At 45.2% G+C, this 12,666-nt stretch overlaps 1 protein-coding gene across 1 annotated transcript; it reads left to right on the top strand.

Moving 5' to 3' along the window:
• Nucleotides 1-2,241: 2,241 nt before the first annotated feature.
• On the top strand, nt 2,242-9,635 carry T265_05268 (hypothetical protein; the record flags this gene model as incomplete). The annotated part of the gene is made up of 2 exons (XM_009170237.1): nt 2,242-2,580; nt 9,375-9,635. 2 exons carry the CDS (start codon nt 2,242-2,244, stop codon nt 9,633-9,635), a joined length of 600 nt encoding a protein of 199 aa, XP_009168501.1.
• Between the last annotated feature and the right edge of the window lie 3,031 nt (nt 9,636-12,666).

The raw sequence follows: 12,666 nt of genomic DNA, 5'->3' as shown, positions 1-12,666 counted from the left end.
AGTTGCTTCGTTTTTTTATTTATGTGTTGACTAGCCTGCAGCTGAAATACGGAACAATTGCTGTGTCACCCAAGCCAAATGGTTTGTGGAATAATCATCTTTCCATATGTAGAATTGGAAGTCTAAACGTGTTTGGCAAAAGTCAGTTTGAATTTTTGTCTGGAGAAATTTCCTTCCATACTGTTTCAGTTTGGTGGGGTTTCGGAGTAGGGTACGATTTAAGTGCATGGTCTTGAGATCGGTCACAACTGGCAACAGTGCTCACAAGTAAATTGTGCGCCCCCTGTATTTTATAGTTTGTCTCGCGATCGGGCTAATTCATCTAAACCAGATTTCCTCCTTTGAATCCTAAGATGACCAGCAAATTAGCATGAAAGATTATAATACTGCGTAGCCTGACTGCCTTTAAATTAGATTATGCAACCTACAGGGTCACGCATTTTAAAAAGTAACCGATAAATTTCATCTCCACACATCATATTCAACATTCGACATATTTCCTCACGAGTTTGATTACAGAACAAGTAAATAAAAAATCTTCCCAAGGTTGCGTACGTATAACTATTGTTAATCAGAAAGAATTTTGTTCGGGAACTGCTGCAGAGAACTACCTTCCACGAACCGAGACGTCTGGTTTTTTTAGCCAGCACTTCGCATTATGTATAGGTTTGCGAAAAAATAGATGACCTTGATGGTAAGATAACACTTATCTGGCTTGAACCAGCAGCCTGTAATCCCTATTCTCATGGGCACAATTTTGGCCTGCATGTCACCGTAAATGTGGGTCATTATTTACTGAAGCATTGAAAGCGCAATTAGGAATATGCGGGTTTGAATAGTTGAATTATAAGAGTAGTGGTCGCATCGTCCTCAAGAGCTCTCCAATATATTGTCCGCGAGCGTGATATGTAGTTTTTGACCGAACCTGCGAAAATGTTGTCGACTTTCGGTTTCTCAAAATATCATCCTCCAGCTTATACCGAGGTTAATTTCTGGCCATGCACCAAAAATCCAATTTGAGTAGTCACTCGTTGAAAACGTGTTTGCGATAAAATGACATAATTGCCCCTGGCTTTGAGCACCTGTAAACGGCGGAATGGCACACTCACGGAAAACGACCCAAATGCCCTTAATTGGGGAATGGGTTATCTTCGGAAGATCCCTCGGACGCACGAGAAGGCAACAAAAAAGGTACCTAAAATTGTGATAACAATACAGTGATGCACTAAAGAACACACTGCAATATCGCGACCCGGCTGCGGAACGGTTGCAGCTTCATTGTCCGCGGAATACAGCACCATGGTAAATCAATAAAAAAACCGTTAGGAAGCCACCTTACAAACGCCAACAGAAAATGTGCCACGGACTCATGTATGGGCCCACGCTCGTGTGTGACCTCATTGGATATGCTGTCACACGACTACGGACATCCTGTCCCATGAAGGGTTGTTTGGAGCTGTGTTAAGACTATGTAGGTCTATATGAGGTTTGAGAGGTCGCGACACTCATGTGCACGGTATCTGGCATCGAGCGTCCTCAGAGGCTGATGTCATAGTTGGGTAAGTGTGACTGTCCATGTTTGATGGGAGAACATGTCAGTTCCTTTCAATTTTAGTTTTCCCCTCCCAGAAGATGCGCGTTCACCGAATAGAACACCTTCGGTTGATCCTCTGAAGTGGTCTCCCCAATAACTACGCGTACGACTATCCCCTCAAACAGACCCAGAATGAGATCAGTCGTGATCAAGGATGAAGTTTTGCACTATGGGAACATTGAGTGTAGCCTCCATTGCGAGGCGGGGAAGGAGTTTCAAGACGTATCACTTCAAAGGTCGGAAATTATGGCAGCTTTGCGTCATTGAATGAACAGTGTTGTCTTCATGTCACAGTTCAGAAATCTAACTGCACGAATTTTACACCAAGATCTTTTTTGGGATGCTATTTGGTGCCAAGATGACGCCGAGATGGGTCTTTGATGGACGTTGAGTAACTGGTCCCCTAAAAAGTGATGATTTCAAGGTTAATATCACAGGAATGGGGTGGAGTGGTTCTTCTTTTGGAGGTGGCCAACCGGAGAGTTTTGCAGGCCTGCAGCTATGCTGGTCATAATCGGGTTGCATGGGAACTCTGAAAACGTCTCCGTCACCTGGGATACACCGTCTTCGAGGTGTTGAGAGCACCTACTTCGACGTCTTTCATCAAGCCTGACCTAATCGCTTTTCGGAAAAGACGAACAACTGTGATGGACGTCAGCATAGTCTCGGATGGGCGCGGAGTGACTGTGTGGAATGAGAAGAAGCAGAATTATGACGTTGATGGATATTCCCTCGCCATAACCTCAGCCCTACGAGCAATCGGTTGGGATGTCGACATTTTGGTCCACCAGCCGAGGATCATTGTTTATCAAGGGATCTGCCTCTTCAATCCGCCAAGGCCTTTACCGGACTGGGACTCCCTGGGGTCACAGTCAGCAACTTGTGTTTGCTTGCCATTATGGGCTATCTGCGTACTGACGGCATTTTTGTTCGTGGTACATGGTGCTGAGTGTACATTCTTGCTATCGAATCTCACACCAGACACAGTGTGACGAACACTTTGTGCCTGATGTGCGAGTCTTGACTGTGTTAGCAGTTACCGAACCCTGAAGAGCATTCAGCATTGTTTGTCCTTTCCTCGGTTGTTGGTCTTTTCATGCGTATTTCCATACCAAACATGCTTATATACGTTGGGACTCATCTTGTCTGAATGGGATTTTTGATGGCATGACTTCGAATGAGACGCTTCTCTCTTCTTATATAACATTCTCCTGTAACCTTTCCACATTCATCGCCTGCATTAGACTTTTGTCTGTGACCATGCCCTTCAAAAATATACGATACCATAGTAAAAATTCCACAGAAGTACAAGTGGAATGAGCTGGCTACAAAGCAAGAAACATTGAAAGCGGATCTGATAATATCTATATCGATCCTAGACGGCACCTCATCGGGCAAGTTTCAAATGAACCACTTGGGCTATTTTGTTCTGAGAAGATGTTCCAAGTACCTTCGCAAATTAGTTTTGCAGACCAATATTTTTAAAGGAAAGATTATGCGGGTGAACCCAATCTGTTTCTTACTTCAATATATTCAAACTGATTCCAATCCGCTTCGCTTTATGAACAGAGACAACTTGAGTCAGGTGAAAAAGTTAAACTGTCAAACACCTAACTGTCGGATAGTTTTTTTTCTTTTGAGCGCGTAAGATCAACTGAGATGTTTGATTCAGAGGTGAATAATTAGTTGACAGTCGTGATCTTGTTCCTCTATGTAGCCCACAATTTATCTTGAGGTTTTTCAGTAGTCACTTTGCTGCTCGGCAGAAATTAAATGTTTTCCGCCGGATAACGGGAAGATTTGCCTGCAAGGTGGGCCCGTGCAGTGAAAGCAATGAAGTTGTCAAAATTGTGAAATTTTTTGAAGGTTTTTCATAATTGGGCGTGAAAAATAAGAAGTCTCAAAGACTGCTATGTTTATTACTTGGGTGGATATTTTTGTAAGGAAGCAAAGCACTAGTGAGCAATGTTCAGGATTTGCGTACGGTTCAAAGTGTAATCAAGGTCACCTATTTGATTGATTTGTTTAGCTTCTGTCCAGATGGGAACATTCGAATTTTCAAAAATACTCCTCAGCGCACTTAAACAAAATTAGAAGAACAGTGCCGTCTACTAAGATTGTGGACCGATTCATGATGAAAGCAAATCAGAATATTTCATTATATACATCGTTTATAACCTTTGGTAGCCGAAAAATTTGTTTTTCCTACGCTTCTCCTTAATTCATACTGATTCTCGAGATCGGATTGCACAAGTTGTTCACCATTCCTCTCTTCACTCTATCCCCAATTCCAATTAATCTTTTTTCATCTATACACACGTTTTTAGTTTTCGCATGTTTTAAGTGGGTTAATGCTCGTGGCTGTATCCAGGATACTTAACCCCGGGAGGGAAAAACTACAGAGTACGTGTCGAATCGATACCTTTTCGGAATTTTCTCGACCTCACTTTTTGCAGAAGAATCGAAATAGATTATCGTTACATCTCGTGAAGCCAGAGTCGAATGTGAGCCTTTTCTGCAAACTAATCGATAAACGATCAGGTGCTTGTGACTACCTAGCTTCCCCCAATGCCGTACCAATATAGTGCCCAAACCATTTGGACCAGCGACAGCGCACATTTTATTGTCACTGAACGTCGTTTACCTCCAGTCATGATACAGACAGTCAATTTTTAGCTCCCAGGTCGTCGTGACTCCAGATGTATTGTTTCCACGTGCCACGGCTTCCTACACCGAGTATAGGGAAGTTAATAGAATGGTGACGGCTCGTCGACGGATGGATCTGCTTATCCATTATGTAAGGAAGTGAGAACGATTTAGTGAATGCGAGAGCTTTGATTCAAGAACGCCACGCAAGCATCTCTGCCATGGTCATTGAACATCAAGCTATCGTAGTAGTGACCCCGTTTTCTTTAATCTGTATTTATTGGACATATCGCGCTTCACCTTTTGTATTTTCTTGCAATGGGAAGTCCAAATCGTGAGCGAGGAAGCACACTGACGATAGACTTAAACTAATGACCTGCTAATTACTGACAGAATGAGCTACTGAGGACATTCGCTGTTCGTCATATTTGTGCACGTGAAATTCACACGTGATATCTGCTGGACGGATTGTGTGTACAACCGCAAACGTTGTACCAACTGGGTGATTTGTGTGATGAGCCAGACCGTATCATGCTCAACGTACCAAAAGGGATTTTGTGCAGCTTATTAAATGAAAGCATGGTAGTAGCCTAAACCCCGAACCAGGTTCTGCTCCATACCAGAGCACCATCGGCATTCCCTACTGACTTGTAGACCAACATGTTGTTTTCACCAAAGTGCTGATCAAGTGACAGTACTGTGTTCCTTGCCACCGGAAAGACAGAATCAGTAACAAAACCGAAGATGTCAGGCGGTAATGTCATGGTTATCACATCTGGGTGCAGTCTGTCTCGTAGTAGCAAAAGATCCTCAGGTCTAGTTTTATGAAATTCCATACCTTATTCGAAACCATGGATATACTACGGACATTTACTGGCGAGGGGGAGAGATTGGTGGGCCACTACCGCAGCTTGAGTCTTCTCTGAACCAGCTGAAAATCTGTGCATGTGTAGATTGGGTTCTTCCGCCTCTATTGGGGTCTTCAGCTAACACGTCGCAGGGGTCTTTAGGTCTTTAGGGGATAGGTCCGAAACAGTAACCCTTTCCCCGAACCCGGTCAAGGTATCAAGAGTAGGATAACAAGAGTCTTCGGAGTCCAGGACCACTTTCAGTGGACGTTTTCTGTTCCGGCAAGTATTAACAACTGGGAAACTGTCTCGGTAGGTTGCATGGGCACTCCAAGGACTGCTGAATCGTGCATTTTGTCGTCAAATTCATTGGCGAATGAAAGAGTCCATTACCGACCAGCAAGGCAGTAGTACTCTTCATGGATGGGGTCATCATCACCAATGAGTAGAGAAGAAGAATCTAGTGTTCCGTTATTTTTGGATCATTCAAAATCTTCCTTGGCGAGAAAAAGGGTATACCAGTGGATGACACTGAGACAATTAGGCATGATATGTGACCGGAGTCTCTTTTAAGCCTGAAAGTATCTTGCTTTGGATTCGCATTTGCTGCGAAACAACAACAAGTAATAATTGTTGAGCTGTGACACACTTTCGGTGCCTTGCTGCCATACCATCCGAAAGAAGTAAGAAGACTGAGCTACCGCCAGGTTACTCAAACCTAGACAAGAGCAGTAGAGATATCAAGGTTGGATTCGAAACACAAACCTTCAGAGAGTTTTCGTGGTGGGTTTGCAATGTCCCACAAGGATCCGTCTAGTGCGCACTTGAAACGGAAGCGATGATGTGTAATTCAGGAGACCTCTTTTCTTCCGTCTTCACTTATACTTTTCACTACTAGTTAGGCTGGGTGCTGAACAAGTGGGATATCAAAAACGAACTGAATGATGCAGGGTTTGTGGGAGTGAGTTCCATTAACCACCTTTTTGCCTACCCATAACTCTCTTGCACAGCCCTTCTCTTCTACTGGCTCAGTTATTCTGGTTAGTCCGCATCAATAACAAACACTGAAATTTAGTTTCTCTATTGTTAGTGCTCATCATCGGCACATACTAACCCTGGAAATCCTATGTGCGTGTGTGCTACTACAACTACACAAGCACGTCCAAGACACATCCTAACTAACACGTCTGAACGGGCGAACGTGCGGACGCTTGAGCGATGTGACTGGTTGGCACATTGACCGGGACAACGCCCCGGTAGCTCTCCCTGTTGTGACGATCGTCTAGTCCACCGGACCAGACTTCGCGTGTAGGTAGTCTAATGGACGTCTGAAACCTGTCGAAACACGTTCAACTGTAGAATGGTGACAATTCCCGTGCTTCCGGAATGCACTGCCGCTGTGGTGCTAACGCACACCTCGCAATTTCATGACCGGGGTTGAAATCCCGGAACGACTAAGGATAGCAACTACCGGTGAGTTCTAGTGTGAGCGAAACTCGAATCCAGTTCTGTTAATTCTGGTGTGGAGTAACGAGGTTACTTTCGTGAGGACGGAAGGCGGACTGTTCAAACGAGGACGGTGTAAGTGCAGACCACGCCAATATTATTATTAACCTCCTGTGTACCTTGATGTGAATAGGCCGAGCAGTTGAAACTTGGGGATGCACGTACATCAAATAAACATGAGTTTGCCCAAAAAAATCAAATAAAATGTGATAAACAGATTAACGCATCACAACTGTCAGTGCTATATCACTATCATGCACCTAGCGTGATGGAGATTAAGGTACGTGAATGACCCACCATTAAATGAGAAGATTGATGCCTCTGACTGCAAGAAAATCGGCTTTTCCCCAATGGAGTGACATGGGTGAGGTATACTCAGAGAGAGTTTGAAATCGAACAGATACTCATCCGGAACTATTGCCGTCAGTGTGCATAATGACACAATCTCTTACTGCCATTCAACGGATGAGGAACTTCGGGAGCAGTCGAACGAATACGTATGTATTTTTTTCCGATGTTCCAGTGAGTGGTACGACCTGGAGACAAATAGGAACTTCTGAATATGGGACCGAACGAGCGGAAATTATACAAAACAAACCGGTCAATTCCACTCATATTTAAATCAACTCGTCTTCTGCTTGTTGTAGTAGACCTGTGACCTAGAGATCGTTATTTTTTGCAAAGGCCGATCGACCTCACTCAAGTGTCTGCGCACCAATGAAGAACACATTTCTGCGTCCGAACGGCAGTCGGCTACTCATTCATTCTGTCGACGTCCATTCAACGATCCATCGATAAATCTGAGTGGACGATACAGAAATGCGTAATCGAATGCACAGACGTACTGGATTCATTCTGGATACCATAATCATCTATGTTTCCAGTACAACCCAGGGTTGATCAGCAAGTTGGGATGCAAGAAATGAATAGATCAGATGAAAAAAGGATCTACTCGTACACCGTTCATGACAGGCGCTCACCTTTCTAAACCCTACGAAATTTCCCCCGCCAAAACAGTCTGCATCTTTCATTTGTGTTTGTTACAGAACAAAGAAACTACACTACATTCCCCGATAGATTCCCTCTGGAGAACAACAAATTTTGTCTACAGAGCATCCGTCTACAACATGGGAGGAATAATCTTGGCAAAGACATCAGCAGAGGGGATTGGAATTTACAAACTTCGATTGTAAATACTGAGGTCCACGTCTCAGGGTCGAACAATTGGTACTAAATAAAACCTCCGATAATATCATATCTTTATCAGGGTTATCTAAGTTATGCGCTGAGTAAACATAGACAGTCACGATGACGTATTACATAAGACCTAGCCGAGCAGATTAACGGATATCTCATCAGGATATCTATCAGCATTTTATGAACGAATTTTGTGGTACGATCAAATATTTTGGTATCATGTAATTTGATGTTTTTCGTTGAATCTCGGAAAGAAATTTAATGCTTGCCTCAAGAAAAACGAAGTTGTCTTATTGATAAGACACTCAATGCCCCATGTGTTCCTCTGCGCAGTAATGTAATCTGATAGCAGCTTTCTCGGAGGGATTAGCAAGTGTCGGCAGAGCTTAACCGAGTGGGTGAGTGGGTGGGTGGGAGGTGTGAGAAACCTTGAACACAAAGCTGAAGCAAGGAATTAGGATGTTTGGGAACAGCTAAGACGAACGCCGGCAGGGCAGGTGAGCGAAATGGTTCTTTTTTCAGGTCCCATCTTATGTTTTATCCCTCTGACATGGGAAGACCGGACACGCACGATGTTTCCTGCACAAGTGTTTTCTTATTAATTTTAACGTGAATGCCTTCAAGATTCTATAATCTTGCTTTTTCTTCCCAAACTGTATTCGAAAACTGTACGATAAATGGTGATGGAACCAGACATTTGGAATGTCGTTTCAAACAACAAGGCCTTCAGTCAAAGTTTGCAGTTTTTGTGACGGTGTATTTCAGGCCTCAAATAACTTATAAGCCCACTTAGTAATCTCATTACTATTAAAATTCCTATGAATTTTCGGAAATTTTCTTTTTTTGATGGACAGATTCGTCGTTGGCTCTGCAAACCACTTCCTGCGCTTGAAGCACCTAGAACATGTATTCCGCTGGTCTAATGGAAGTTACCAGGTTTGTATGGCTTTACAACTGTTAGGTTTAAATGCTTCAAATTAGTTTTTACTCCTGAAACATCAACTGGACCAAACGAGCACTTTGCTGGATTCCTCAGTGGTGCTTATTTTGGGACACGTGCCGTGGAATCTATTGGTGGACTAGATAGCTGAACACTGCTCGAACCAGAGAAGCGAATGTGCAAGCGTTGTCTACCATATACTCTGCAAGGAGAGTGCAATACCGAGAGCACTTACCTGAACACAAACGATACCCTACATCCGTGAAGTAAAGTCAACAAAACACCATGCATTTTTAATGGTACACAGAACGATTCAGAGGACTCAGCTGTGTTGTACTGAATTTCCAACCATTCATATGCAAGAAAGCCGTGTCAATCGCCGCGATGGTTAAAACATGTCAACTGTTGCTGGGGCTGGCATACTCTTCCAAACACAGTCGTATTTGGACAGCGGCCAAAAACAAATCTTCTTTGCGCAGTTCCACAATCTAGCTCACCACTAAAACTGCTGATATTCTGACCATTTTGAAAATCGCATCTGAGTCATGCTTGGTTAATGAGTGCAGTAGTGGTAGACGGCATGCTGAACCACCTCCTCGTGGCGCCGACTAGGTAGCCCGGACGTCAGTCTGGATGAGCTAAGAGTTCAGCAACTCCAGACAGGGACATCCATCCTGCTTCGTTTCAATGTGCTGGTTGCTTCCGGCAATGTACACCACGACTCATCTGGCATTTCCGCACGAGTACACGGGAGAGACTCGTGGGGCTCATGTGTGAAGAATGTGGTATGTGCTGCAAATCGAAAGCTGGCTTAGTAGCCCACCATCGAGATCACGTCCATGAAAGTGTTGGTAGGAACGTGGTCACCCACTTGGCCTGCGCTGATTGTTCCCACTTTTTTTAACAAGGGCTGACCTAACTAAACACCGTCGGCACGCACACCATACCCAATATAATGCAGGTAAGTTTGGCTGAGTGAAGAATTCCGGTATCCGCTGGTCTCATCAAGATCCACATTCACTGTTGCGCCTGGCTAACAACATACATCCGTCTTGTGGCACACGAACTGCGCCGTTCACAAGATTGGAGTAGTAGTTTCTGGGTCTGTCGGCTATCAGCACCAAAACAGGCACCAAAACTGGCAACCACACTTGGACGAGTCATCATCTGGTGACCTGGACAAAACCATCTGTCAAACAGCGGCCTGTTCGTCAGAAGCTGATGACTATAGTGTCTGGTTTAAACAAACCGTGGATTGCGCCATGTTACTCTTGGAATCCCTTGCTGACTATTAGCTTGCTAGTGTTGACCTTCTGGCGTTTGACTGAGGGTCGCAGTCAGGCATCATGACACCGGAGCAAGTGCTGTCACTTCTGTACCTCCACGCATTCAAGACGTTTCCACACGCTTGGAATCCTGTCTCCCGGTGCCACCGTCAGCTAGCTAATCGGATGCCGGTCGGCAGAAAGCAGATACGCCGAGCTAACTACGTCGCCATACAGACCCTATACCACCAAGGACGGAAAGATGCAGCGTCTGCTGTGCTCGATGTGTCATGGAAGGACCTATACAGTGGTAAACGCGGCCTACCTCTGGAAGCCGAGAAGTATTGGAAGCAGGTGCTCTCAGCTGCAAAACTCGTAGACAGCCGGCCAAATCGCGCAGCGCTACCATCTAATCGGAGTTCGATCGATTGAATAGCATATGAGGAAGTCGGTAATACGATCCGTCTAATGGGCGATTCGTTCTCAGGTCTGGACAACCTCAGGGCCTGGATACCTCACTGGTTCAATACCAACGCCCTCGTTGCGTATTCCAACTTACTCTTATTATATGGGGGTTGTCCCCCGCATCTGTGTCGTGCTCGTATTACCTTACTTCCGGAGTCTCCAATTCCTACTTCCGCGAGTCACCCAAGCCTGTTTGATACTTTCATAAGTTGTTTGTTGATCGCTGGAGGCGTAGATTGCAACTTCCCTCACTTCAGTTTGCATTTATACATCGAGGCAGTTGTTCGGAAGCTATACCACTGTTACATGCCCTGCTTCTTCACTCTTCCGTGACTGCTTCCAACCTCAGTTTGGCATTTGTTGATATACCAATAGTGTTTGATTCGGTTTCGCATGGCACACTTATCAGATCTGCCGGACTTTTACAGCACCGTCATCCGTGGTTCGATACATCGCACAGTCCTTTGAGAAGTCTGCAACATTTTTCCCCAAATCGAGGTCCACTACCACAGAGGTGTGCGGCAGGGGGATGCACTCTTCGCAATATTGTTCATCACGACACTGGATGAGGTTTTTGGATTTTCGATTGCGAAACTAGGCTGCCAGTCCCCTGAGTCTGCCTTCGCTGACGACTGGGTAGTGTGTACAGGAAGTCAGGCTTGAGGCTACCGCAGTCTAGTTGGGAAGACCGATATGAAGATCGTCGCCCGCAAAACGAAAGTAAAGCTTGTTTGTGGAGAGAGGAAACATTGAGTGACAGTAAATTCAGTCCAACCGCTTTGCTTCGCCAAGGAAATCGTCAGTCCTCTGGATCCGACATACACCGTAACATATTTGGTAGAAAGAGGTCTACAGTCACCAACAGCCTCCAAGTGTTCGACGAGATGACACGTGCCCCGTCGAAGCCGCATCAAAGAATGGAAATTACGAGTGACCGCCTGATAGCGAGGCTGAAATATTCGCTCGTGTTCGGCCAAATCCACCGAAACACGCCCAAAAGCTTGGACAACTACATCAGGCGATCTATTCGTGGCTGGCTACGCCTAACGAAGGACACTCCAGTCATCTACATCCACTCCGGTAACCAACATGGGACTTCGTATCCCAAGTCTGAGTGCAACAATCCCGATACAGTGGAAAGTGCGTGTGGAAATGCTGTTCTCTATCCATTTCCGAGTACTACGCAATGTGGTCAATCGTTCCACATTTGCTAAGGTTTTTCTGGAATGCAGCCTTCCAATTCGAGTGCAAAATGCATGCGTAAACACCATGAAAGAGCTCATGGCTGCTTGGAGCAATAGATTACAGAACAGCTTTGGCGGTCGCTGTAGACGAGAGCTTGTCGCTTCGCCTCTCTTGAATCGAATACCTGTGTGTTTCCTCGGTCATTCGGTATCCAGCTCCGATGCAACCTGCTTAGGGCGAGAGTTAGAAGTGCCTGGCGTGATTATGGTGGCCAGACGATCTCCTCTCGTGGAAACCGTAGCCAACCGGAGAGTTTGGTTCATATTCTTCAGTCCTGTTGCATCCTGCATGATGCCAAATGTTCTCCTCATAATCGGGTTGAAAGGGGACTCACAAAACCTTTACGTAACGTACGGGACACCGTTTTCGAGGAGCTGAGAGTACCAGAGCCAGCACCTTTCTTCACACCTGACCTAATCGCTATTCGGGAGGACTGAGAAGCTGCTTTGGACGTCAGCATGGTCTCGGATGGGTACGGAATGACTGCGGGGAATGAAAAGAAGCAGAATTTTTCCCTCGTCATCATCTCAGTCTCACGTGCAATCGATTGTGATATCAGCTTTTTGTCCCACAAACCGAGGACCATTTCACACCAAGTCTGTTATTGAACTGTGACCTCCTAAGGTCACAGTCACTGACTTGTGTTTGCTCGCCGTTTCGGGCTTTCTGCGACCCTTAGGACACTTTTATGCGTGGCACATGTCATCGAGTATTCATTGTTGCCATTGGCTTTCGCGCCTGTCACTTTGTGACTGATGTGCTAGCACTCGCTGTGCCTTTAGAAGCACTTATCATTTATGGACGTAATGGACTACTGTTGAGGTTGCTGACAGCCCGCGACCGTTTTCGCCCCTCTTGGAGCTCATCGGGTAGGCGCAGTCTCCAGGTTTCCGTCAACCTCATGTTCTACCTGAACCCAAAATTAGCTGAAAAACAGCATAAACAAGAGATTCAACTGGG

This window comes from Opisthorchis viverrini (assembly GCF_000715545.1).
Source record: "Opisthorchis viverrini unplaced genomic scaffold opera_v5_97, whole genome shotgun sequence".
Taxonomy (NCBI): Eukaryota; Metazoa; Platyhelminthes; class Trematoda; order Opisthorchiida; family Opisthorchiidae; genus Opisthorchis; species Opisthorchis viverrini.
Note: the sequence above shows the minus strand (reverse complement) of the source record. Positions and strands in the feature narration are given on the sequence as shown.